This window comes from Castor canadensis, chromosome 16, assembly GCF_047511655.1.
Source record: "Castor canadensis chromosome 16, mCasCan1.hap1v2, whole genome shotgun sequence".
Classification (NCBI taxonomy): Eukaryota; Metazoa; Chordata; class Mammalia; order Rodentia; family Castoridae; genus Castor; species Castor canadensis.
The window spans coordinates 86,620,670-86,647,958 of NC_133401.1; the positions used below are offsets into that span (position 1 = coordinate 86,620,670).

General features: G+C 49.2%; 1 protein-coding gene across 2 annotated transcripts in view; it reads right to left on the reverse strand.

The window, feature by feature from the left end:
* The window catches only part of Sh3pxd2b (SH3 and PX domains 2B), an 84,301-nt gene that overhangs the window by 18,153 nt on the left and 38,859 nt on the right, over positions 1 to 27,289 (reverse strand). For both annotated transcript variants that reach the window (XM_020162292.2, XM_074057799.1), the window contains exons 4-9: positions 23,943 to 24,019; positions 16,955 to 17,046; positions 14,128 to 14,153; positions 5,385 to 5,519; positions 2,476 to 2,580; positions 182 to 299 (exon numbers count right to left, since the gene is read on the reverse strand). In XM_020162292.2, coding sequence (XP_020017881.2) covers positions 182 to 299; positions 2,476 to 2,580; positions 5,385 to 5,519; positions 14,128 to 14,153; positions 16,955 to 17,046; positions 23,943 to 24,019 — 553 coding nt within the window. The remainder of the gene's footprint in view (positions 1 to 181; positions 300 to 2,475; positions 2,581 to 5,384; positions 5,520 to 14,127; positions 14,154 to 16,954; positions 17,047 to 23,942; positions 24,020 to 27,289) is intronic.

The window sequence follows — 27,289 nt, forward strand, 5'->3', positions numbered from 1 at the left end:
TGGAGAGGCTTTTGCTTACTATGCCCTTTAGGGAAGGATATAGTTGGGGGCGGGGAAGCTAGCAGCCTCATGGCTCAGTCAGAAACACTGCCCATCTGCAGTCACTTACAGACATGTGTGAAGCGACATGTGTGAAGCGACATGTGTGACCTGAAACCTATCCAGCCACAGTGCTAGGTACCTGATCTTCCACCAGCCTTCCAGGTTTTTCTGGAGGACCTCCACCACGGCCCCTCTCTCCAGATTCATCTCATCCTGGTCCCGAGCTGCGTATGGGTAGATCACCGTGTACTTCTCCTCTATGGTAACAAAGGGTGTTGGGGTCAGAACTGTACACCAGGAGTCCCGGGATGCTGACTGATCTGGGTGATGACGAGGACAGATTTCCTCCAGTGATGTCTGTGCATCCCCGGATCCCACAGAGCCCAGGATCACCCTGTGCAAGCAGCAATAGGACACAGGACTGGGGCGGGTCCCAGTCCCTCTGAATCCCTTGGTATCACACGTCCCTTCCTCAAATCTATGCTTCAAGGTCACTGTCAACCACCTGATGCAACATTCCAACCCGGTCTTGTCATCCCTTTGCTCAGGTTAATATTCCCTCCCCACCCATTCCAGAAATTATCTTCTCATACAACATATAATTATTTTTATATTCATTTTGTTTCTTTTCAGCAGTACTGGGATTTGAACCTAGAACTTCTACTACTTGGGCTACACCTTTGGGTCTTTTATTATTACTATTTTTTGCTTCAGTTATTTTTCAGATAGGGTTTTACACTTTTGCCCAGGCCAGGCTTGGACCAAGTCCTTCTACCTCCACCTCCTTTGTGGCTGGGATGACAGCTATGAGCCACCTTGCTCTCAAGTTTGTTAACCCTTGGGCTCCCTGGCCTGGTCACAGTACTGCAGCAAACTGGCCCATCATGATGCATTCAGGGATGGTGCACACCAGGAGAATCATGGAATGAGGCTTGGGTTTATGTTGAAGGAGAATTTGTTTCTCTGTGGATGTCCCTGAAAGGTGCCTGAAACCACTGCCGCCAGGAGAGAGTGGTGCCAACAAGGCAGAGCATGGAGGAGAGAGGTGACCAGACAGGTCCCAGGTACCAATGACTGCTTCAAGACCCTGTCACCCACACTTAAAGCCAGGCCTACCCTGGCGTTTCAGTGGTACAAGTCAACACACCTCCCTTTTTGCTTAACCTGGTCGATGTGGGGTTCTTTGCCTTGTGACTTAAGTGAGCCTGATGAAAGGGACAGGCTGCTGGCTTAGCATTACAGAAGCCCCAGGTGTCATATTTTAATCCAGGACACCTCAGAGCCCCAAGGCTGACAAGGACCTGTGTCTCCTCAGCTTACACACACACAAAAAGACCAGACCACATTTCCACATGCAGCAGGCACGGGCAGTCTCAGAGCAGGGATTCATGCAGATACATGACACAAATGGGAAGGAAACTGAGGCAGGCACCTTGTCGCCAGCTGATGGCATACAAGTCCCCCAGAGTCCGTCGGCGGCCCACAGGCCGGGGCAGGGACCAGTACCTCCAGGAGTCTGGACGGGCAGCATGTGGGGGGAGGGCAGAAGACAGAGGTGAGAGCAGAGCCATCCCAGGGCTGGAGTCAAGGGCGCAAAGCACTGTTCCCCATAGGTGAGAGATACTTCTGAGTCAATTCTGAGCCCAAGTGTCTGAGTATTAACCTTGAACTTAAGTGAAGAGGCATGCAGTAGACGCAGATCTATTCCTAGTATGATTAGAAAGTGACAATAAGAGAAACTCTCATGGCAGAGGGAAGAGACATTTCCAGATCCTAGCTGTGTGGCCCTGGGCAAGCCTCTACTTTTTGAGCCTGTTCCCCACCTGTGAAAGGAGACTATAATCATTTCCCTCAGAGGGAGCATTGTGGTCGTCATGAACTGTCTGTCCAAGGGGCTCTGGTTTCCATGAAGGGCACCTTGCTGAACTGGTTCTTGTGGTGACCCATTATCCTGGCCCCTAGGGCCCTCAAAGCAGAGCAGACCAACTCTGAGGGGTGTTGGCTGAAATTCACCCAAATGCAAAAACACAACCTTCCTGCTAATCTTTGAGCTTAGGAACACCCCCTTCCCCTTGCCCTCTTTTCTGGTGTGTACATTCTGAAAGTGGTTCTGTGCTTTTGCAAAACTGTTCACTGAAAGTCCGAACACTTAAGCCTTGCAAAGCACAGCTCATCTGGTAAGTCCTCTTGGCTATTTGTTTTTCTAGGTTCTCTGCACGTAGGACTTCAATTAACTAAGAAAAAAAAAAGTCCCATGATCTCATTTCCTCTCTTAGACGAAGACACTTCTCATTCACAGGCCTGAGCCATCAAGCTGCCGGTCCTGGGGACAGAGGCTGTGGGAAGGGAAGAGGCTCTCGGGAAGGCGAGAGGCCAGTGCACCTGGTGACAGTGGTCTGGGTACCACTGCGAGTGGAGCGGAGCTCCTCCTACCTTCCTCAGGCTGGAAGGAAAACTCGTCCTGCACGCCATCTTGCCCCTCCAGGCAGGTGGCAGGGACCCAGCCTTGCTCTTCTGCAGTGCTCACAAACCACCAGCCTGCGGGAATGAGAGTGCAGAGTGTTAGCGGGACCGAATGTGAGAGGAGAAGAATACAGCCATCCCTTGGTATTGGGGAGGGGTTCCAGGATTGCGCCGGGGGTACCAAAACCCACAGGGCTCAAGTTCCTTACAAGAAGTGGTGTGCCCGCACATAACCTCTGCGATCCTCCCGTGTGCACTGTCTCAACTCCCTTACTCATGAGTTGTGTATCGTAGCGGCTAACTGCTAAAAACAGGCTGACAGAAACTTTCCTGGGCTGGATCAGAGGGAAAGACTGTCCTAATGATGAGAATAAAGGGCACTCACCATGGTTAAGATGTGTGATGTGCTCTTCATGCTCCATGTTTACCCTACACAGCCTTCCTATGATCGCCCCACTGCACAGAAGACGACTGAGGTACAAAGAAGTGACCAGACTGAAGATTCCAAAGGCCCTGGCCTTTGAGATACACTTTGCGGTGTGCACATCAAGAGGCTTCAGCTTCGGCAGCCTCACACCCAGACCACATGATCTGACGCGAAGGGCTGGCGTGGTTCTGGGGAGGCAGTGTAACGACCCCCAAGAAGTCCATCTCCTAATTCCCAGCGCCTGTAATACTGCTGGATCACGGGTTCCACATTTGCAGATGCAACAAACCACCAAGTGGCAAGAGTGTGGAAAGAGCCTCACCTGCACCAAGTACCCTTTCAGTTACCGTCTATGCAGGAGTTTAACAACACTTACACCATGTGAGGTGTTGTAAACTATCTGGAGGTGATTTAAAGTACAGGAGGAGGTGTGTAGGCTGTGTGCAGAAACACTACCTTTTCATATAAGAGACTTAATCTGTGGGTTTTGGTGTCCAAAAGTGTTCCCAGAACCAATCTCCTCAGATTCCAAGGGACAGTATAATTAAAAATAAATGTTACCAGTTTGTTGGCTATTGAGGACTTGAACATCAACTTTTTTTTGGCTGTCCCATGGTCAGCCCATTACCACATCCTGACCACTGCTCCTTCTCCCAGGCTGCACTCAGACTGGTGGCCTGCAGAGTGGGTGCTGCCTTAACATCCCGTAGTGTATCACACAATTGCCACCAGAGAGACCTGGGATAGGTGACTATCATGTGGACTCCTGTTTCTTCAGATCAGAAGTGGGTGATGTGTGATGACATATGTGTTCGGGTTTCACCGTGGTTCCTGGCTCATTATTCCTATTACTAGCCCTTGTTACTTCCCAAGTGGCTAGAGCAATGCTGGGCTCTAGGATTCAGAAGCAGGACTCAGAAAGCAAGTCTTTGTCTGACTTTCCCCTGCTCCTTTTCCTCCGGCCACAGATACTAAAAATATATCATAAGCTTTCCTGCCTTGGAGCTAGTGTTCATAAAGAAATTAAATTCTCTGGGTCCCTTAAGCAGAAGAAATAAGACCCCTATTGTGGTGGAGGTTCTGTCCACATGCAGAGGAAGAAAGCCTATAAGAGAGGCCAAGAAGAATCTGGACAGACAGGCCTCCTGAGTTTTCCCAACTATATTAGATTAGCTCAGACCTTTTATCAGTCACAGTCTACACCACTGTCCCTGATTTAATCATGCCTATGCCAAGAAGTTTCCAAAAACAGCCAGAGGGTGGGCTCCGGAGAGCTTCTTCCTGGTGGGGAGAAACCCCACAGTTTGTGGTCACAGGAGAGACCTGTGTCACAAGTGTCTAGTAGGGGATCCTGAGCTGGATTTCTAGCTGCATAATGAACGAGGCTTGCTCAATGCAGGACTCAACCCAGAGGATGCCAGAAACATTGTTTTTCCTGGATTTATGGAAGTGGGGCTATTCCTAGATTGCGTAGCTAACATCTGGTTGGCTAATGCTGGTCGCGTGGCTGATGTGACTAATGGTAACGTGACTCACAGGAAGCTGGAAACATCGTCTCTCCTGTTCTCTGGACCTTAACTAGCCATTGGGGTATCACAGAGCTTGGCCCTAGTGACGTGACTAACCAATGGCATTTTTTAGCCACGGGAACCCAGCAGCAGAGAGAGAAGCCTCAGGATCCCTGCTCCCTGCCTTTCGCCTTCTGTGCATCACTGCTCGATGGCTGAGGAAGACAGGAGGGAAGAAAACCACTTTGTGAAGCACCTACTGTGTGCAAGCTTGGGGTTAGGCACTCTCTGTACAGTGTGTCACGTAACCCTTCAATGGCTCTGTGGAGCAGTTTTCTGTCTCTTGTAGATGAGAAAATCAATGGTCAGAGAAACAAAGTGACTTGGCCCACTGTGCAATATGAGTTCTGGTGGACCCTACACTATGTGCTTCAGTCCACAATCCCCTATCAGCACGCGGTGCCTGGGACGGCAGGGGCAGAGGAGACAGGTGGGTGTCTGTCCCACCCCACCTCCCAGCCTCAGCCCAGAGCTTCTGGAGTCTCACTACGTGGCCAGGCTGGTCTCAAACCACAGTCCTCCTGTCTCAGCCTCCTGAGTGCTGGGCGTGACCAGCACACCCGGCTCAGTAACATCATGGCTAGCGAGGGGAAACCAACCAGCACATTTCCAGCAGAACACCTCACTTTGTCTCCAGGTGATTGAAAACCAGAGGGAAGGTTTATGGCAGGTGAGTCTCAGGACAAACTGGGACATCTGATTCAACAGGACACTAGTGAGCTGTGATCAAGTGGATCTGAGTTTTGTGTCAAATGAGAAGGGGGGACTGTCACTGGATCTGGGGAGACCGGTCAGGTGGGATTGCTTATTTCTTTCTGAGTTTCCATTGCTTCTGTCTGAGGGGCTTGGGGACAGTGGGGGCAGGCGGGTGGTCCAGGTCTTACCTGATTCATTCTTCTCAATGATGTCTACCACCTGCCCCACGCTAAGGCTGATCTCTGAGCTCTCCTGCTTCTGGTACTCTGCTACCACCACATACTGTTCCAAGACCATAGGGTCCACTGAGGTCAGGTCACCCCCTGTGGACAACAAACCCAGTCAGATGTCACACTGGTCACCTGCAACCCATGCGTGGAGGAGCAGGAGCTGGGCAGGAGGATGAGTCAGGGAGACCCCATTCATGCATTCTTTCATTTATTTGCTCACTCAGTCCCCAACATTTGCCAAGTGCCCATTCTGTGTGAGTACTGGGGTTCTGGATTGACTAAGACGGGGTGCCTGTGCTGAAGAAGCTGGCAGCCTAGGGGAAAAAGCATTGGAAAGGCTTGAATGTCCTCTCCAAAACTCGTGCAGAAATTTAATGGGCCCTATGATAGCATTTGGGAGATAGGCCTGTAAGAGGTAACTCAGATGGACTGAGGCCATATTTCAGGACCAGGTTAGTCACTGAGGGAGTGGATCTGTCATCAGAGCAAACTCTCTCGCTGTGTGACACCTCCTGTGTATTATACTGCAGCAAGAAGCCCTCCACCAGGTGCCAGGATCTTGGTGCTAGACTTCCCAGCATCCAAACTATGAGAAGAAATCCCTTTCTTTATAAGTTTCCCCATCTGTGGCATTCTGTTATAGCATCAGACATGGACTGATACACTCATTCACTTGTATCCATTCATCCACCATCATCCACCCAACTAAGCATGCATTCGTCACTTGTCCAAATCACTCATCTATGGACTTGTGAAGTCACCAGAAGTTCCACACACTCTGCTGTGCGCCATCTGTGCAAAGTGGATGAAACAGACATGGCTCTTGGCCTCAAGTAACTCAACCTAGTTGGGGAGACAGACATACACACACACGTGTGTGTGTGATCAGTAGGTATGTCAAGTTACTTAAATATCAGTTTGTGATAAATGAATTGCTGGAAACACCCAGGAAAGACACTGAGCAGGACTGGCAATGCCAGATTAAATGGTAAGACCTCCCTAAGGAGTTACAGGAAGCAGAAGTCGAAGGGAGAGTCTGGGAAGGGGTGAACACCAGGCAGGCCAACTCTGCTAGAGTCTTCAGAGCAGGAAGGAGGCCAGGTGGCTGAACCCCAGTAGTGAGGAAAGAGTAGTCCCAGGCAGAACCACAGGTCCCATCGGGCAGAGCCTTCAGGGACAACCTAAGATGTTTGGAGTCTTTAACCTTGAAGTAGGAAGTCACTGTAAGAAAGGAATACTATGATGAGACTTGTATTTTAAAAAAGGCCAGCCAGGCGCCAGCGCTCACACCTATAATACAAGTGACTCAAGAGGCAGAGATGAGGAAGATCACAGTTCAAAGCCAGCTCAGGCAAATAGTTCACGAGATCCTATCTTCAAAAAACCATCACAAAAAAGGGCTGGTGGAGTGGCTCAAGGTGCAGGCTCTGAGTTCAAACCCCAGTACTGCAAAAAAGGAAAACAAACACAAAAAGAAGCCAGGTCAGTTGCCGTGTGAATGGAGCAGCAGATGACAATGAAGAAGATGGACCAGATAAAGGCCATGGTGCTAGGGAAGAGGTGACAGTGGCTTTGGACCAAGGCAGTGGTGGTGGAAGAGGATACATGGGAGGTGCTTCGGGGACACTGTTTCTACAGCACACAGTGTGGACAGCATCCCCTGGACTTGTGCAGCTCTGGCTAACACTTAAGACCGACCCAAGAGCACCTGGAAAGATATCACAGAACACAGGTGATTTAAACTAAAGGGATATCTGTGTTCAGGGACTCCAAAGAGAAGGGGACAGCTGAGTGACTTTTAAAGCAGCAGGCTGAGTGAGGTGGGAGGGTAACCTGTCACTTGTGACCACAGGGCCCTGGTTATTTGAAAAGTTTTGATTTGAAATATTTCTTCCTCTGGTTTCTATAAATCAATACAACCAGGAAATCCCACCTAGTAGTGGGGTGGGATGTGAGAGCCGTCTTCTTGAGCTGATTAGTGCATGTCTTTCCAACCCTGCTGGAGCAGGTTGCTTGAGATTGGCCTCCCCCAATCTCGTCAGGAAAACTGGCAGAGGTGGCAAAGCAGGGCTATTCTGTAGGGAGCTGGTTGCTAAGTCCTCACCAGCATACCAGCTTCAGCACAAAGGTCCCTTGTTAGCCCTGTGCGGCTTGAAGCTCCAATGGAAAACCCGAAGGGGGCACTCTGGCTGGGTGAAGGGCACCACTCTAGGTTTTGTGCCCATTTGCCTTCCTTATTGGTGGTAAGGGAGGAAGGCTTCTGAATGGGGACAACCCTGCCACTTGCACCTGGGTGGAAAGTCCGAGAAGAGTGAGCAAGGGGAGGGAGGGGGGATGGAGGGCAGAGAAGGCTGGACAGGAGGCAGCTTGAGCAATGCCTCCCAGGCTGCTTAGAGTGAAACAGAAAGCAGGCTCAAGCTAGTGAGGCACTTGCCTTGCTTCACACACTGATGACTGACAAAGCCAGTCTCTTCACCTGGTTCCAAGGTGCTCCAGCAAGGAGGGTATGAGTGGGGCTTTCCTTCTCTGTGGGTCCCCGGGACCACCTCAGGTCTGGCCAAGCTGAGCCTTCTTTCTTTGCACCTCTCAAGGGCCATTGTGCTATGCCAGCCCTCTTCTCATCCACCACCGCCCCTCAGATCAGGCTCCAGTGCCAGCTTGCTTCTGGCCTCAAGCTGACCATCTACCCACACCAGCCTGGCCTCTGGAGCAGGGGCCTGGCACTAGGATTGAGAGAAGCCTAGATTCGTAATGCACACCCCAGGTGCACTGGTGAGGGTGTTTCCAGAGATGTTAGCTCCTGAGGGACTGATCTCTTGGTGGATTCATAGTATGACGTGTTACAGGGAGGTAGAAAAAGGTAGGCAGTGGGGCCTAGCTGGAGGAAGAGGGTCACTAGAAGCACTCCCTTGCCTTGGTCCCTTCCTGTATTGCTCTGCTTCCTGTCCACCATGAGGTGGACTTCTCTGCTCTGCCATGCCCTCTCCACCACAAAAGGACCAAAACCTCTGAAACCATGAACAAAATAAATCCTTCCTCTCTCAAACTGTTTCCGTCAGGTATTTGGTCACGGTGAAGGAAAAGTAACACAGGTATTGTGCTTGCTTTCTGCCCTTGTCCTTGGCTACCTCAGCCCTGGGGCACCTGGAAACCCTGCAGGGTGGCTGTGAAAGCCTTCTCTGCCTGGGACATGCCTCCTCGTTCTAATGGGAGCCACCTGTTCTTAGGCTCCTCTCTGGTTCCCTGCTGCCACCTTTCCCCCTTCAGGTCCTTCATGATACAACAGCAAGGCCAGGTCCCACTGTGACCCTCACCTCACTCAAGAACAGCCCCGTTGGCCCATAGGCCCTGCCTCACCTGCCTCTGGCAGTGTATTAGACTGCATCCTGCTCTGTCCCCAAAGTGACACAGATGGCTATGTATCCCCCACTGGCTTTTTTTTCCCTTCTGTAGGACTCCTGATTTTTGTCAGGCCAAACAGCCACATGGAAAAAGGCCCCTTTACAGTTGGGAGTCATCATGTGACTCACCTTTGGTCAACGGGATACAACTGGAAGTGCTGTGTAGGCATTTATAGCAGAAGGTTCGCCCTACTTCACCCTTTACTCATTACTGCTGGCCCAAATGTGGATGTGAGGATGTGATGGCTGGTGCTGCACAGCCATCTTGGGTCATAAGGTGACCTTGGGAACACTGGTCATGTATGGCAGAGCAGTGACACGGGATCCTGGTCCCTGCTTCCACCAATGCTGTGCCACTCTTGGGCTATCTTTCTGGCTTACATTGTTTAAGCCAGAATCATTTTGGATTTTCTTCTACCTGTAGTCTAACCTCATCCACCTACACACTTAGGCTACATATGCTCCATTGAGGAGGCGTCTCCTTACCACTCATGTACACAAAGCATGTGTGTCCCCAGGGGACTTTACATTTGCCCCATCCCTCCCTAATTGGGACTTTCCTCCAGCCGGCTGAGCCATGACTTCCCTCCCTCTCTCCAGCTCTTGCCCAAGAGGCATCTTACAGTGACACCTCGGCCGTGGTCCGGCCGCGCCCAGCACACTCTTTGCCACAGAGCTTTGTCCCTTAAATGGTCGGTTCTGTGTGTACAAAGGCTTTCTCGTTGCCTATTTTTCTGTTCTTGCTTGAGGCCAGGGACTCTGTCTCTTCACCACTGCTGGCCTAAAGGCTCACAGGCCATAGACTGGCTGTGAGCAAGGCGAGTAAGAATGTTATCTTTTTAAAAAGTTATGATGGAGATGGAGACTGGGAGGAAGATGGGTAATAATAATGGTGACAGAGACTCCATGCTGCTGGCCAACTGCAGAATATTTACAACCTGGCTGGGACCATAGATGGCGTCTACTAAGACTCAACGAATGGTAAATGTCAGAGTGGAGATTTGAACACTGAGTTCTACAGGACTTCTGGCCTTGGGGGATGAAATACCTCCTTCACACTTCAGTTTGTTTAGACAGCTGTCTTTTCTCCAAGACTGTCGACAACACCTCCCACCTTGTGTTTGCCTTTGCATTCATTCCCTGGCAACCCAGGGCACTGCCTGGCACATAGTAGGTGGAATGAATATTGTTGTGTGCTTGTCTTGTTCACTTAGCACCTGGTAGCTGTCTGCACAGTGAATGAATAACAGACGGAGTCATCTGGAAACCCTAGCAGCTATACCCAAGGATCCTGGCCTCCTCCTTCGAGAGCCTACTGCTGACAGCTATCCACAGGCCCGTCCATCGTGCAGGCAACCGAAGGTCATACCTCCTCCTCCATTAAGTGGGAACAGCACCTTGGGTCATGTGAGGACCCAGCTCAGGCAGGCCACTCTATCCAGAAAGTTCAAGTGCCACCACCCTGCTTTAACACTTGACCGTTGATGAATGGACTGGTCTGCCCATTGCTGCATTGACTCTCCTAGCCCATCAGCCAAGGGAATTTGGAAAATTCCAAACAGTGGCAGCACCAGAGAATTGCGAGACAAAGCCAGGACCTGAGGAGGGCTGGTGGCAGGGTTAGGGCCTGGCACAGGGCTCTGGGGCTTTTCCACTGCAGTTCCTGGCCATAAAGTGGTTCAGAGCCAAGAACACAGAGTTGCTTTCAACACTACTTTAAAAAAAAAATGGCACAAGAGGCTGAGTGACAATCCTGCCTGGTTCCCAGTAGTTGGATGTGCTGGCTGGAACTTTAATTTTTAAAAAAAAAATTCTTCCAAGTCGCTAAAGAGCTGGTCCTCTCTGGGTTGGGATGGGGGTGGCGGGGAGGTGTGAGTGGCTCAGCTGCCCACCTGATTTCCTGTGACCTGGGCCTTTTTATTTTTCAAATATCCTCCTTGGGAGTCATGGACTGGTCCCCGCGGACTGGTGCAGTTGGCCAGTCAGTACCACTTCTTGCAGAACAAGTTGCCTTCGCTCCTCAGAGCACATTCAGTTTATCAAAACTGATTTCATTTGGTCTGACGGGAGCCTCAATTTAGGCTTCAGGCTCTGTAGGCGCCACGTGAAGACTCCTGTTGGCGGGGTGTGACACTGCAGCCAAGCCCTATGGTGCATTCCAATTGCGGTACCTAAAGTTGAGGCAGGCAGTAAAGTTCTAGGAGTTGCCAAGTGTGAAATCAAAGGGTTCCTGGGCAAGGAATGCCATGTGACCCAGAAGGACAGATAGGAGAAGGAAGGAAATTGGCAGTGGAAGAGCTGTTTTTACCATTAAGCGCTAACAAGTATTCTCAAGTAGCATGTTCTCCTACCCGTTACGGAAGCTATGCATTTGGGTATTTTCCTTCATGATGACATGTCTTGAATTTTGAAAATGATGAGTAAACAGCAAAGTGGGATTTTCCTTCTAGAAATTTACTATACTGCCACGCTTGCTGAAAGAGTCTATAAATAAGGGAATACTTTGGTAAGCAAAGGGTAGAAAACCCATAAGACAGATGCTCCTTAAGTAGTCAGATATCCTGTTAAATTGTGGTGAGAAATTTTTCCTGCAAGATGAGCAGAATTTGAGACCACATTAGCCAAGTCTGCAAGACCAGCCATCCAGTCCGGGCCAGGCAATGCTGAGGACAGACAAGCCTCCTTCAATTCAGATTCTGGCACAGAAATCTCAGGAGTTAAGGTATTAACCTTAAATGCTTCAAAATCCAATCAAGAAGGGTGGCTGTAAAATCAAGCAGTGTCTAAAGGTCAGATAAAAATAAGGCTAAGCCCAGCGTGGGTTCTTAGTCTGAATGAAGAAAGAGGTCACATCCGTGGCTGAGCTATAAATAACCCTGCCCCATCATTGCAGGTGAATGATGTCAACAGTGGTCACCACAAATTAGAGCTGCTTCTCCCTTTTCCAGACAAGTCCCCTCATCAAGCCCGTTCCGACCAGACACTTCTGTTTTCGAAAGCAGAGCTGTCTCTTCCCTTTCTTCCTCCCTCCCTCCAGCTTCTTCCAGTGGCTTCTCTGTACTCGAAGCCAGAAACCCTGTGACCAGTCCAAGAGTGGCAGCTCCCCTCTGCGCTTTCCTAAGAAACATGTAATTATCCCAGGACTCAGAACTATTTGCAGCTTCAGCAGGGTACCATGGCTCTGGCCAGTGCCTACTAAACCAGAAATGCACATGGGCTGTTGGAGCAAACGCCAGCGTTAACTCCAGATGCTGTACCTCAAGGCGTGGAGGTCCAGCTCCTCTGCTTGCTTTGCTCCACAAATGGCCCTGATGCCTGCAGGGCTGACCACAGACCCTGTCCCCAGGAGGCAATGAGGGGACCAGAGCTGTTGAATTGGAACTGCTCCTGATGCTGGTGACAGACATGGTGTGCTTTAGTAATAAAACTAGCGCCATGCAACTATTTCAACACGCCAGGTGCTTCATTAATCCTTTAACAATCCCATCCACAGATTACTGGTGCTATTAGCATTTCCAGGGCCGGGGTTCGAATCCTTGGCCTCTTGTGCACTCGGCAAGCACTTTACCACTGAGCTACATCCCCAGCCCCGATTACTATTGTCATACCCAGTTTTCACTTCTGGATCTCTGCTTGTCCCACACCCTGCACCCCACCCTCATCGACCCCTTCAAACTTCCTGTAGTCCCAGGAAGGTAAAGAAGTTAGAGTTCTGCATTATTTGTATGGATGGAAGTATCACAATCATGCCCCTTACTTTGTGGGTGCTGCTACATGTGGAAAAAAGGAAGAGGCTAGAATCCTGGAAGCTCTGGAGACCACACTGGCTAAAGATCTGGTTGGGCCTTTGCAGCTGTAGGGATGAAACGGTTGGGCTGCCGTTGATCTGACTTCCACATAGCCTAGGCCTGTGCACTGCTCTGTGCACTTCCCTTTTCTGTGACTGCTTCTGCTGGAAGAGTTACATCATCCAGGAAGTGGAAAGACTGTTAGGAAGAACGAGCTTCCTGTCAGGAGAGAGGAAATGAGCACGGTACCTGCTTGACACGCACAATCACTGCCCACAGCACCGTCCGGCTAGGGGAGCAGAGGCCAGGCTGGTGCTGAGGCTGTCAAGTAGGTTGGGTCCAAATCTTCTATTATTCCTGCCTCCCAGTGCTGTCCTGTCACCCCAGCATGCCCTTCCTTTGTTATCTGGAAAACTTCCGCTCGCTCTACATGACCAACCTCCCCTCTGACCTAGCACCTGAGCAGAATGCTCTGGGTGCTGAAATCCCATATTACTTTGTACAAAGTAGAACAAGGCATGGTTAGGAAGATGTCTGTCTCCCTACTCTATGAGGGCACTTTCAGGGAAAGACATCAAATCTTACACACTTTGTAAATTTTGATATACAATGAAACAACCTCAAATCATTCTCTTGGGAAATAGGGTGGGGTATCAATCAGTCATCAACCCTCCCATCTACCCATCCATCCATGCATGCATCCATCTGTCCATCTATGCATCCGTTCAATCAGTTATCAACCCACTCATCTACCCATTGATTCAGTGATCCATCAATCCACCCACCCATCCACCCACCCACCCACCCACCCATCCACCCACCCACCCATCCATCCATCCATCCACCCACCCACCCATTCATCCACCCACCCACCCACCCATCCATCCATCCATCCACCCACCTACCCATCCATCCATCCACCCACCCCCCCTCCATCCATCCATCCACCCACCCATCCATCTACCCATCCATCCATCCATCCATCCATCCATCCATCTACCCATCCATCCATCCACCCACCCACCCACCCATCCATCCACCCATCCACCCACCCACCCATCCATCCACCCATCCACCCACCCATCCATCCATCTACCCATCCATCCATGCATCCATCTGTCCATCTATGAGTCCATTCAATCAGTTATCAACCCACTCATCTACCCATTGATTCAGTGATCCATCAATCCATCCATCCACCCACCCATCCATCCATCCATCCATCCATCCATCCATCCACCCACCCATCCATCCATTCATCCATCTACCCATCCATCCATCCACCCACCCACCCATCCACCCATCTATCCACGCATCCATCCACCCATCCATCCATCCATGCACCCACCCATCCATCCACCCATTTACCCATCCACCCCTCCATCCATTCATCCATCCACCCACCCACCCATCCACACCAGTTACCCCACTGTGGAGCCCAGCACCCAAGCAGGTTCTTGGTCGGAGGAGTCTAAACACTGAGTGAAAAGAAGAAAATGGAAATATTCTTACCAGTTTTCTTTTTCCCAATGTGCTCTCTGTACGGGAAAGAAGTAGGGCAAGAGCAATGAGTCAGTACTTGCTGTGTATTGACATAAGTATTCCATCAGTAAACAGAGAATGAATGGAATCCAAGCCAACCCAGGGACATGGCCTCAGAAGGGAAGAATTCCTCTAGTTTTCTCCCTTTACCTGATAAGAGCCCTGGGCACCAGTGTCTCCACATATCTGTGGAGTGGAAGGCCTGGGAACAGGGTGCAGGGGAGCACAGGCTACACACAGGAACTCGCCCTCATTTTGCACTGAGCCTGGCCTACAGACTCCTGTCTCCCCACGCCACAGACTGAAAGCAGAAAATGCTCGTCAGGAAATGGTAAAGGGAACAGACAGACATAGCCAGGAGTCTGGACAGCTGAGCACACAGCACATGCCCCTTGGGGGATGCTATCACTCTTAGGGAATAGTGGAAAGGGGCTTCCTATGTTGTCAACCATGTCAGAGTGCAGAAATACAACTCTATTACAGATGCAATAGTAACAGTAAGGATTTACAAAGTCCTTAAAAATTATCTCAGTGGTAGTGAGATTTCCAGTGGGTGGGTTGGAACAGATGCTGCGGTAACAGAAACATCATCAGAAATATCAAATGCTCCCACTCTGTGCCAGGACCCTGCCAGGCACTTTTGGTTCATTCCTTTAATGCTCACAACAATCCTGGGAAAAAAGTACCATTTACCATATGCGGACAAGGCACAAAGAGGTTAAGAAACCTGTCTAAGGCCACACAGCTAGCAAGCAGTGTGTGAAGGATCTGAACCCAGCTCCACCCGGTTTTCTTTAAAAACTGAGGCATCATTATTAGGCATTGAAAAACTCATCTTTTAAACGTGTACAATTCACTGTGTTTTCGTATATGACAAAGTTTTACAGCCATCACTACTATCTAACTCTGGGCCACTTTCATCACCCCCACAAGCAGCTCCATGACCATCTGTAATCACTTCCTGCTCCCCCTCCTCCCAGCCTGTGGCAACCACTGTGCTGTGTCTTAACTATCTGTCTATGCTGGACACCGTATACAAATGGAGTCATACGACAGGTGGCGTTTTGTGTCTGGACTCTGCCAGTTAGCATGTTTAAGATCCATCCATGTTGGAGCACGAGTTAGTTCCTTTTCACGGATGAATAATATTCCATGATATGGATATGCCTCATTTTGTTTATCTGCTCACCAGCTGCTAGGCATTTGGGTTGTTCCTACTTTTGGCTGTTATGAATAACGCTTCTATGAACATAGGTGTCAAAGTGTTTGGGTGGACACACATTTTCATTTCTCTTGGGCATCTATACACCTAGGAGCAGAATTGCTAGGTCATAAGGTCCCTTTGGATTTAGGGTTCTGTGGCCTCTGGACTTTTCCACAGCAGCTGTGCCATTTTACATTTCTGCTAAAAGTTTGGGTCCAATTTCTCTTTGTCCTTGATACTTGTTATTTGTCTTTTTTGACGATGGCCATCACGTTGGGTGTGAACAGATACCACACTCATCGTGTCTGGATCTGCATCTCCTGATGACCAGTGATGACCACTGGCCGTTTGTGTGTCTTCTTGGGAGAAATGTCTATTTAATGTCTGATTTTTCAAGTGTGGGTTTTTAACCAGACTTGGCCCCCCCAGGAGAGGGCAGGGAGCTTCCAACCCCAGGAAGTCGGGGCTGCACTGAGAGTGTGGGAGGGCCAGGAGGGCGGCCTCCAGCCAGCGCTGGACAACTCCAGAGGCTGAACCTCACGGCTACTGTGCAGGAAGGGCGAGGTGTGTGGCTGGCTTAGCCCACCATCACTAGAACTCACTGTGTCTGGTGGTCCAGGCCAGAAAGCCATACTTAAACCAATTCACCCTTTGAAGTCACCCCATTTTGCAGATGGAGACCCGGAGCCTCAGAGAAGTGGAGTAGCTTGCCCAGGATTGGAGCCCAGGAAGTCTAGCTGGAGACAAACCTGACCTCCTGAACCCCACGCTAGATGGCCCTACAGGTGAAGCCCCCTCAGCTGCCATTCCAGGATGTGTAAACAATCATTTTCCACTCCAACTGCAATTATGTCAGAGACAAGAGGCCAAGCCACCCAACCTTTTTTTTAGCTCGAGTGACACGAGGGCAGAACCTAGGCATGACTTGTCTGGGTTTTGGCACAGGTAGTTGTGGGGGATGCACACAAATGAATGAGCTGATCCTGTCCATGTGGGACCTGGAAGGCCCAGGAAAAGACACTGATCTCTCCTGGATGAGCTTCTTAACACAGTTGCGCCCAGACTCACAACAAACTCCCAAGACTGCAGACCTCAAGCGTCGTGGCTCTGACCTCCAGAGGGTGAGACGTGTGGACTGACACCGCGCACCAAGTTAAGCTCCGCCCACCCGCCACACAGCTGGGGTCACCTTCTGTTATTACTCCCACTAGGTATACGCAATATTCCAAACCTCCAGTAAGTCTGAAATCAAAAAGACTCCTGGTCCAAGCATTTTGGGTAACTGATGCTCACCTGGCTCTGTGGATGAGCCCCTCCCTCCGGCCTCAATCTACCGGGCTCCAACACTGAGAAGTGTGGTGAGTAGGCAGAGAGGATTATGGAACTAGGAACACTCAGCCAGGTCCCTTCACCTGTCACACAGGACTGACCTTTCTCCCTTATGGTGCCTGTGAAGGCCACAGGCAGTGACCGTGCATGGCTGCATCAATGAACTCTGGCTTCACTTGTCTTCTGCCTGACTCCAGTTCCCACAGGGCTGGTTGGACAGGCAGGAGAGAGGATGGTGAGGATACCATTTGGAGATCAACTTACTCTTTGGGGGGATTCAGGTCCTCAGGCCTCGTCTCGAAGAACCGCAGTACCTCCTCACACTGAGAGATATAGGGGGGCAGCTGGATCAGGGCCTGGAGAAGAGAGACGGGTGAGTCCAGGGGAAGGAGAGGGCCTCACAAGTGCTGTAACCTGCGGCTCCCAAATTTAGGTGGCCTGAGAACCACGCAAAGGGCTTGTTAAAACACAGATGGGGGCCCCACCCCAGAGTTTCTGATCCTGCAGGTCTGCTGTGGGGCTGGAGGATAAGCACTTTTTACAAGGGGTGGTAATGCCAGTGTCCTTGCTTTGGAGAACACACACACAGAGACACTGGATGGACATACACTGGATGGACATACACACTGGATGGACACACACACACTGGATGGACACACACTGGATGTACATACACACACACACACACACACACCCTGGATGGACACACACTGGATAGACACACACACACACACACACACACACACACACTGGATGGACACACACCCTGGATGGACACACACTGAGCCTCAGCTCATCTGTAAAACGGAAATAAATAATGCCCATTTCAGAGGGTTGTGCTGCAGAGTAAGTGGGAAATGGCTGTAGGTTCCATGTGAATCAGCAGTGGCCAAACATCAGTGAACTCCTCTGGCTCTCTGCACTGTACCAAGTCTGGTAATACGGACGCTTTACAGGTGGCGAGATGATTCAGTTAAATAACAGAGCCTCAGCTGGGGAGAAACTCCCGTTTCTCAGTTCTAGAACCCTCTTTGACTGACAATGCAGAGCCCCCAGTGGGCAGCAACAGCAGCTGGCTGGACCTAAAAACCTTTTCAATGTCTCTTCGTTTTCCTTTTATGGCATGCAGTATCTATAAGCTCTACATTATGGCTGTGATAGAGCTTTCTCTAAACTATGCTATTTTAAATTTAAAAAGTGAGATATTTGGAGAAAAATATTATCATTGCAGATGGTAATGTTTGCCACCTTTGGAAGGGACTTCTCCAGGGTTTGGAGTTTGTAAATATTGTAAATATTGCCTGTAGTTCTCTTTAAAACATACTCACAGGGGTCTGTGTGCGTGTTAGAGCTAAGCTACCCCCTGACGATGGCCGGGTAAGTAAATTCCCCTGGGACAAGCACTGCCCGTCGCAGTACGCTCTGCAGTGGACTGGACATGGTTTATTGAAATTTAATTGCCCCATGGCAGTGTTGGACATGAGGCCTTGGGGGCTGTGACCGGGCAGAGCACACAGAGACACAGAGAGTAGGTTGTTACATCGCAAGGCTGACGGTCACACTCATCACCAGCCATCCCACTTGCTGCCGCCAGCTGCTAGAGCACGAAGCCTTCGCAGGCCCTGCTCTTGGGCTTTCCAGCCTCCAGGACCATGAACCAAAACAAACCTCCTTGCTTTATGAATTGCCCATGTCAGATATTCTGCTACAGAATGGGGTGAAGCAACAGAACAGGGGCGAAGACAGGCCCTAACCCTAAATCCTGGGGCTGGGGGTGTACTTCAGTGGTACAGGGTGTGCTTAGCCTGAGGACCTAGGGTCAATCTCCACCACCAAAAAAATAAAGAAATTGTTTTAGAAAAGGTTTCAACTAACCCTATCCTGCCTGGATCAATACCACGGCATGGGTTTATTAGCACAACAGCTGTGAGAAATGATTTTTTCCCCTAATGGTGAAATGAGGGTTCTAGAAGTATTTTCAGACATTGTGGCCCTTGTATGAACAAAAGATGGTAAGTCCAGAATCACACGTACATTGTCAGAATGGGCCTTGGGTCAGAATTCTGAAACAGTCCTGGGTTCAGCTTCTTCTAAGGGTTTTGCTCTGAGTCCACAGCGGGGTCAGCCAGTCCTGCCCATAGGTGTGTATCTGCCTCGGGTACAGCCATGATGCCAAGGGGCATCAGACAGATAGCTGGTATTTTAATGGAACTCCAGAACAACCTGAGTGGCATTTATAAGGCTGAGACACTACATGCTGGCGTGTGTGTCAGGACTCAGCAGAGTCAAGTTTTCATCGTCTTTCAATGAACAGAAATTCTTAAATGGAATGTGGTCAAATCAACCCTTTTATGACTGACTCTTTGTGTCTCTGTACCTACAGATTATAAAGATCTTTTCTAAAACCTTTTATGGCGTTGACTCTTAGTTATATCTTGAATTTCCTTGGAAATCATGTGTGGTGTGAGGTAGGGTTAGTTATCTTTTTCCCTCACACAGACACCCATTGACTGAGGAACCCCAATCTTCCTTAATGACCTGCAAGGTTGCCTTTCTCAATGTGTCCAAACACACCTGGGTCTGCTTCTGGGTTCTCAGTTTTGTCCCAGTGTCTTTTCTGTCCTTGTGCCACCACCACACTGTGCTAACTGTAGGGCTGGCACAGCAGAAAGTTTGTTCCACTGTGATATGCTTCTGGCTGCAGGGTTTGGGGTATTGACAGCCCCCGGCTATCTCTATCTGTTGGAGAGTGCCAGTTTCCACTAAGTTAAAATAATTGTGATAGATTAAATTGACATCAGTCAGCTCACAGTGATGTCAACAAATTGCTAAATTTTATGGAAGGGCCTGTGTGGTCTGTAAAATTGCAGATCTTGTGACAGAAGCAGGCAGTTTCCTTGAATGTGAGCCCCAGGAATCTGGCCAACGAAAATTAAAAAACATCTCTGTTTCTTCTGACTCATTAAAGCAGGGGTGGTAACTTCCACGTGGCTTGGGTAACATCAACACTTTCTTCCCTGGGGTTAATCCGATGAATTCATGATCTCTGCATCATCCCAGCATCAGGCAGCTGCAGGCAGCTGCTGCTATCACTCATTGCCACAGGATTTAAGATTCCTTCTCAAAGCCAAATGTGGACATGTTGGGAAGAGCCCTGGGCATGAGGACAGTCTGGCCAGGGAGGACGAGGATTTTCAGGATAAGGTGATTTGGGCTGAGGGACAACAGCATCTGGGCAAGGTGGCCTGGACAAAGGAACACTGTGTCCAGAATGGAAAGTTTAAGCTTTGGAGGGCTGGAAAGGGTCAAAGAGAAGAGGTAAATTTTCCTGAGAGTTGTAAGGCAGTAGTGGTGTCCCTGTGCCTGAAGGATTAGCCCTGCTTCCTCCCCCATCCCTTCTTAAGGAGAGAGGAGCCTGAGTTCATATGCTTGTTATTACCCTGCTTTCTAAGGTATAACAAAATACTCCAGGTACTTTATACAGTGAAGAGGGTTATTTGGCTCCTGATTCTGGTGGCTCCAAAGAGCCTGGTGCTGGGATCCTGGCAAGAGCCTCCTGGCTGCATGGCAGCATGAAATAGAAGGAAACTGCCACCTGCAGAAGGAGCCAAGTGCCTTGGTGGCCTTGCTTCCTCACTAACTCCCTCAGACATCAGCATTATTCCTTCCGAGAGAGATGCCCCATGGCCTGATTACCGTGCACCTCTCAAAGATTCCAAACCTCGACACAGCCACACTGGGGTCAAGTTTCCAGGACACGGACATGAACCTTTGGGTTACACACTCAAACCATATCCAAACCACAGCTTTGCCCTAAAATACATGCTAGAATACATCAACTTCTTGCATTTCTACTTTTGTAGAGAGGCCATAAGTGGCATATGAGTGCAGAGTGTAAGAAGTCTAGGTTCACCCCCTGAAGTCTTCAAGATCATTATTGCGAGTAAGTGTGGAACTTCATTTCCGCATCTAGCCAGTGGGAATAATGAAATCTACTTCTCAAAGTTGCTGGAGGAATGAAATGAGACCATGTCTTCCAAAGGGCAGACATGGTTTTCTGCAATTCCTGAAAGTCTCCTGCAAGAGAGATGCTGGCCCCTTCCACTGAAAATTCATCACAGATTTATTGCAGTATGATTTACATACCATAAAACTTACTCATTATAAGCACACAGGTCAATGATATTTAGTGAATTATACAGCTGTGCTATCATTGCTGTGTCAGTTTTAGAGCTTTTCCAGTATCTCAAATTTTCCCACAATCTAGTTTGCAGTCCATCTGCACGTCTACTGCCCCAGGCCCAGGGTCCACTCCTCTGCTTTCTGTCCCCACAGATATGCCTTTCCTGCACATTCCCCACAAATGGGGTAATGAAGTGTGACACAGCTGGCTTCCTGAACTTAGCACTGTGTTTCTGCAACTCACCCGGGTGGCAGCATTGATGGTGTTCAGTTGCTTTACACTGCTAGATATGTCTACTGTCCAGAAACCAGCATTTTCTGTATCCATCCACAACGAGGGATGTGGAGCTCATTTCTAGTCTGTGACTACTGTGAGTTAATCCTGCGATGGGCATTTACACCCAAGTCTTCATATGATGGAAGTTTCCAATGCTCTTGAATTTTTCTTTTTCTTTTGAGACAGAGTCTTGCTGTGTAGCCCAGTCTGGCCTCCAACATGCAATCCTCCCGTCTCATCCTCCCAAGTGCTGGGGTTACAGATGTGTGTCACCACACCCAGTGTAAGTTTAACTTGGGAAGAAGCTGCTCAACTGTTTTCCAGAGTGGCTTCCCACCTTACATCCCACCAGACAAGGGCTCCAGTTTCCCCAAAACCTCACCTGCACTCAGCACGATGGTCTGCCTTGGCGATTGCAGACACTCTAAGCTGAGTAAGTCACCGCAGTTTCAAGTTGCATCTCCCTCATCATTAATGCCATCAGACATCTTATCTGTCACTTATTTGTCTTCTTGGGTGAAATCACCATTGAAGTGGTTTCCCCATTTTAAAATCGGGTTTTTTTTTTATTCAGTTGTAAGATTCTTTATGTATTCTCAATACAAGTCCATTTTCAGATAATTAATTTACAAATATTTTCACCCAGTCTGTGGTATGTCTTTTCATTAGCTTAATGGTATCTTTAAAAACGGAGAAGTTTGTAAGTAGATTTATCAAAATCCAATTTTATCAAATTTTCTTTTAGGGTTTGAATATAAAGTGTCTCCTAAAACGACTCCTGAATTGAAGGGCTGGTTCCCAGCTAGTGGTGCTGTTTGGGGGAGGTTCTAGAAATTTTAGGAGGTAGAGCTCAGCTGGAGAAAGTGGGTCACGGGGGACATGTCTGGGGGGGCTGTGTCTTGTCCTATCCTCACTCCCCTTCTTTCTGGCAGCCATGATGTGAATTGCTCTGCTCTGCCACACCCTCCCCACCATGATGGACTGAAACTTTTCAAACCCTGAACCCAAATCAATTCTTTCTTCCTGTTAAGCTGGTTTTCTCAGATATTTGATCACAGCAATGATAAAACATAGGGCTCATATTTTTGGTGTCATATCAAAAAGTTCTTTGCCTAATCCAAGGTGTTCTCATGTTTTCTTCTAGTGGTTTTATAGTTTCAGCTCTTACATTAAGGTCTCTTGAATTGGTTTTTGTACATGGTATGAGAGAAGGGTTCAATTTCATGTTTTTGGGCATGTTTATAACTGATATGGACTCAATTGTGTTTTCCATTCACCCCAAATTCATATATTAATTCCCAACCCCCCAGTGCCTCTATATTTGGAGACAGGGTCTTTAAAGAAGTAATTTAAGGCTAAAAGAAGTTATTGGATTATGGGTCTTCATCCAGTAGGAATGATGCCCTATAAGAAGAGACAGACACACTTAGGTCATGCAGAGTCCAGGGAGAGGACAGCAATTGAAAGCCAAGGAGAGGCCTCAGAAAGCCAGCTAGCTTGGACTGTGAGAAAATAGACTTCTGTCACCTAAGTCCCCCTGTCTGTGATAAACTAGAGCAACACTGATATCCAACTGTATAAAAAGACCATCCTTTCCCCTTGGCTGTCTTGGCACCTCTGCTGGATGCCAGTTAACTCAAACCTTGGTGAGAGTTTGTTTCCGGGCTCTCAGAGCTGAGCACTGATCTATCTGTGAGTCCTTATGTCAGTGCCACGTGGTCTTGATTCTGCAGCTTTGAAGGAGGTTTAAGAAATGGCCAGCATGGCTTATTGAAGTGTGTTCTTCTTTCTCAAAAGTGTTTTCATTATTTGAGGTCCTTCACATTTCCACACACACTTTGGGGTCAGCTTGTCAGTCTCACAAAAATGCTTCCTAAGGTTTCAATACAGATGGCATTCAAGATAGAAGTCGGTTTGGGGAGAACTGCTGATTTAACACCTCTGAGCATTCTGGTCCCTGAGTAAGGAATGTCGCCTTTAATTTAGGTCTGCTCTGACTTCTCTTGGAAATGCTTTGCAGATTCAGCGTACCAACCCTGCTCTTCTTTTGTTAAATTTACTTCTAAGTATTTTATTCTTTTTGATGTCATTGTGAGAGGAACTGTTTCGTAATTCCACTTCTGGACTATTTGTGCTTAGAATGTAGGAACACAGTGATTTTTGCAGACGATCTCAAGTCCTGTGATCTGACCAGTCTATGTATGATCTCAAGTGTCTTGTAGCCCTCGACGACTTTCACCTCTGTGGGTGGAAGTGACTATACTCTTTCCTTTCCAATCTGATGCCTGTTCTTTCTCTTCCTTGTGAGCTTACGCCAGGAGCCCCCTCAGTGAAATGTGGGACAGAGGAGGTGCGTTGTTCCTGATCCAAGGTGGAGGTCAATCACTGACCCATTTTTAGGGCATCTCTTGCTATTCCCTCTATTTAAAATTAACTTGCTATTTCGGTAGGAAGCCAGCTGCCCCATCAACAGCGGTCTTGGCTGAGTGACTTCTGAACATTCACGCACAATGGAACACTGCACAGCCATTGAGAGTGGGCTCACGAGGATTGCTTAATAGCATGCGGGATTCTTCGGTTGCAATAGTACGGTGAAAGGAAAAAAGCAACAGACAAGAACACACGCGGGGTGGTGTCAATTCGGCTCACCAAGAGAAAAGATGGCAAACCATTCCTGATCATTGTGCGTGCAGTGAGGGATGGACCGTGGATGGCTGTTCACAATGAGCACCTTGCAGCCAGAAAGGAGCACAAAATGGAGCCCAGGAAGCCCGTGTTGTCTTCTCGCCTTACCTTGCAGTACTCATCGATCGGTATCAGGCGTTTGACGGCCACATCCCGGATGTGACTTCGCCGGAAGAGGATTTTGCCTGCAGGAGAAGAGAGCACAGGCAGCACTGGAAGGCAGTAGTGACAACACTTGGCCACCGGGGAGGGGGGTGGCTCCATCAATCCCCTGCTTAGAAAACCTCATGTGTGGTCCCCAAAGCTGTCACCACAGCTCAGCACTAGGGCTTGGAGAGTGAGCTGATGTTTTAAAAATGTTTTCGAATATATGAATAAACTTAAACCGTATCTTTTTAACAGACACAAAGTGACTGAACATACTGATAGGGGACAGGGCGATGTTTTTAATACACATACACAGTCACATCGGACACTTATCATTCTAATCCTTCCCACAGCTACCTCGAAATTGTGATGAACCGTGGCCACCCACTGTTACGCTACCCATTCCTCCTACCCTCCTGCACTGCGCCTGTCACCCATCCTCTCTGGTAACCACATTCTCTCTACTTCTGAGATTGCACCTATAAGTGACAGCATGAGGCACTTGTCTCTGCGCCTGGCTTCCAGGGAAAAGTTTCGATGAGGTGGTCTCTCAGACTGCGAGCCACACTCAGGTCAGCCTCGCCTAACAGCTCAGGCTCCTTTTCCTCATTCAGGTCTCCCAAACCTCCAAGCTCCTGTACGTTCTGTGCCTTTCTGGTACACCCATGCTTGTTTGGAAAGAAAAATCTAAAAGACAGTGCACAAAGGACTCAAAGTGCTTGTCTTCTGAGGGGTGGGAGACAGAATTTTTGTTTTCTTCTTTATACTTTTCTCAAAGTGTCTGCCATAAACATGCATTGCTTCTACAGCTAGAAAAAAATGTCATTTACAATGAATCCCCCCCCCACAAACTATGTGGAGAGGGGAGAGTTTACAGCCTGGTTTCCCCAGAGGCCAGGATCGTAATCCTTCTTCACTCGCTCAGTGGGTGCAGTCTCTGTGGGAGCCTTTCTGCTGGTGCTGGGGGGCCCCCAACATGGAAAGGCCTGCTGACCTTCTGGGTGGGGCTGTGTCCTCTCCTGCAGGGTGTTCACCACCCTGGTCCAAATCCAGACAAAGCTGGTAGCCTTCCCGTCCCCACTCATGGCGACAATCAGACACCCACCATTTCCTGTTTGCACTGGCCCTCGTGGAAACCCATGGGGTGCCCCCCGCCTCAGGAAAAATAAGGACTGTGTGTCTAAAGAGACATCCTGTGCAGCACATCTCTGCCCTCGTGCCTACAGCTCAGTGTGGTGGACTCCCTAACCCAAAATGGCCTGGTCCCATTTTGGTACAATTCCCCTTCTGTAGGTCAGGGGAAGGTGGAAGGTCAGTATACAGGCTGCCTTACTGTGAAGGCTGACAACAGGCTCTAAATATTTACAATTGGCAAGGGGCTAGCACAGGCTCAGACTTGTCCTGAAGTCAACACTTGGCTACAGAGCCCGGTGCTGAGGGTTCACTCAAGCCGGGGACCGGAAGAGGACAGAAAACTCAGGTGCTGTCAGTATTTCCTGGGGGTGTGACAGAAGGACAAATGTGTCAGTCAGTCCTCTCCTTGTGTGGCTTTGATGTGACAGGGAATCTCTGAGCACATGTCTGGGGCCTGGCCAGCAAAGGCGGCAGGAAGATGCCTACTGGAGATGCCACAGGCCTATCCAGGAGCTGCCTTGGGGAGCAATGTCACCTTTCAGAGCCTCAGTCTGCTCCTCTGTGAAATGGGAGTAATTACTTTTTATTTTCCCAAAGCAGTCTCATTGACACTGTGTGACACTCTAGTCAAGAGCACACTAATTCCTTCTCCAGCCTCCAGTGGGTCATCTGTCCGCAGCAGGACAGGGTTATGCTCAGGCAGGGCACAATGCAGCTTCTGGCAGTGCCTCCTGGTGAGAGGCGGAAGGGCCTGGTCGCGGGTCTGTGCCAGGAAGAAGCTTCCTTGCAAGCCTTGGGAAGGAGGGTAAGCCTGTCGCCACGCTGGCGAGGAAAGGGTGTTCAGAGAGAACAGCTATGGTGGGAATGGGTTGACTTTTGTTTTCCACAGTGGAGGAAGGCCAAACTGTAATTCTTATTTTTCAAGCTGCCTCCTCTGCCAAGTTGGCCTCCCCAGCTCCTGCTGGGATGGAAAGTTGCACAGGCTGGTCCCCTCCCCCTGCCTTTGTGCTAACATGAGACTCGCCTTTGTCCTGCTGACGAGGCAGACTGGGCAGAAAACTGACCACAGCCCCTCTGCCCTTGAGCTCGGCCTCTGGGAAGACTGAGAGGTGGGCTCAGAAGGACTGGTCGGGGTCCTGGGGTGCAGGGGATCTCTGCAAGCTTGCACTGGGTGCCTGGAGGAGTGACAAAGGGGCCAAGTCCCTGAGAACAGCATCTTCATTAATTCTTGAGTGGAAAAGGATTACGTAACCACAAAAGCTTTTAAGAGTTTGGGAGAGGGTCGGGCTCAAGTTCTCTGTCTTGGGAAACTTTTCCAGAGCGGTTTGGCCTTTCATCCAGAAAAAAAGCTGTAACTTGCTCTCCATTCTTTCTCTAAGGAAAAACCTATGTGTAGAGCCTAATTTAAGTGAATATCACTTAATTTCTTGATCCTTCAAGGATGAGCCCTACATATGAAACCAAGAAACCCCAAAGGGATGTCCTGGTCCTATTTCTGCCTTTACTGAGAACCTACTCTGTGCCAGGGATTGAACCTTATGAGGAAGAGGTTACTGTCCCATTTTACAAATGTGGAAACTGGGGTTCACAGGGGAGATGTCACTTGCTGAAAGTCGGGGGTTGAATATGTAACTCCAAAGCATGAGCTTCTCAGGCCTGATGTGCGGTGGCTACAGCGCGGGGTTTTCTCCTGTGGGAAGACATTCCAGCGTGGTTGGGTACTGACTCAGCAGAAGGACTAACAGTGCTAGCTTTTCCAAGCAAGGATTCGCCCGGTGGAGGGGGCCTGGCAGACGTTATCTACCCGTATCAGAGTCTGCCCAAGGGTAGAAGTGGAGGAGCCCACTGAGGTCCTGGACTGGGGGATGGGGGAATGGGCACCTATGTGATCTGGGGACTATTTCCTTGTCTGAAAAAGGGAGAAGATGTAAAAGGCTCTTCCAGCTGTAAATAGCTGTAACTTAGGGTGACTGTCAGTGTGCCAATCGTCTGTATATAAAAATGATGATAGTGAGTACTGGGTGGCCCTTGGGTACCTCCAGGCACTTACATAACCTCACAGTGCTTTCATTGTTTAAGCAGCATTATTATCTCCGACTTTCAAGTGGAAAAGTAAACCTGAACAGGCTTAAGTCATCACGCAAGACAAAAGAGGTGAAGATGGGGTGGGGGTG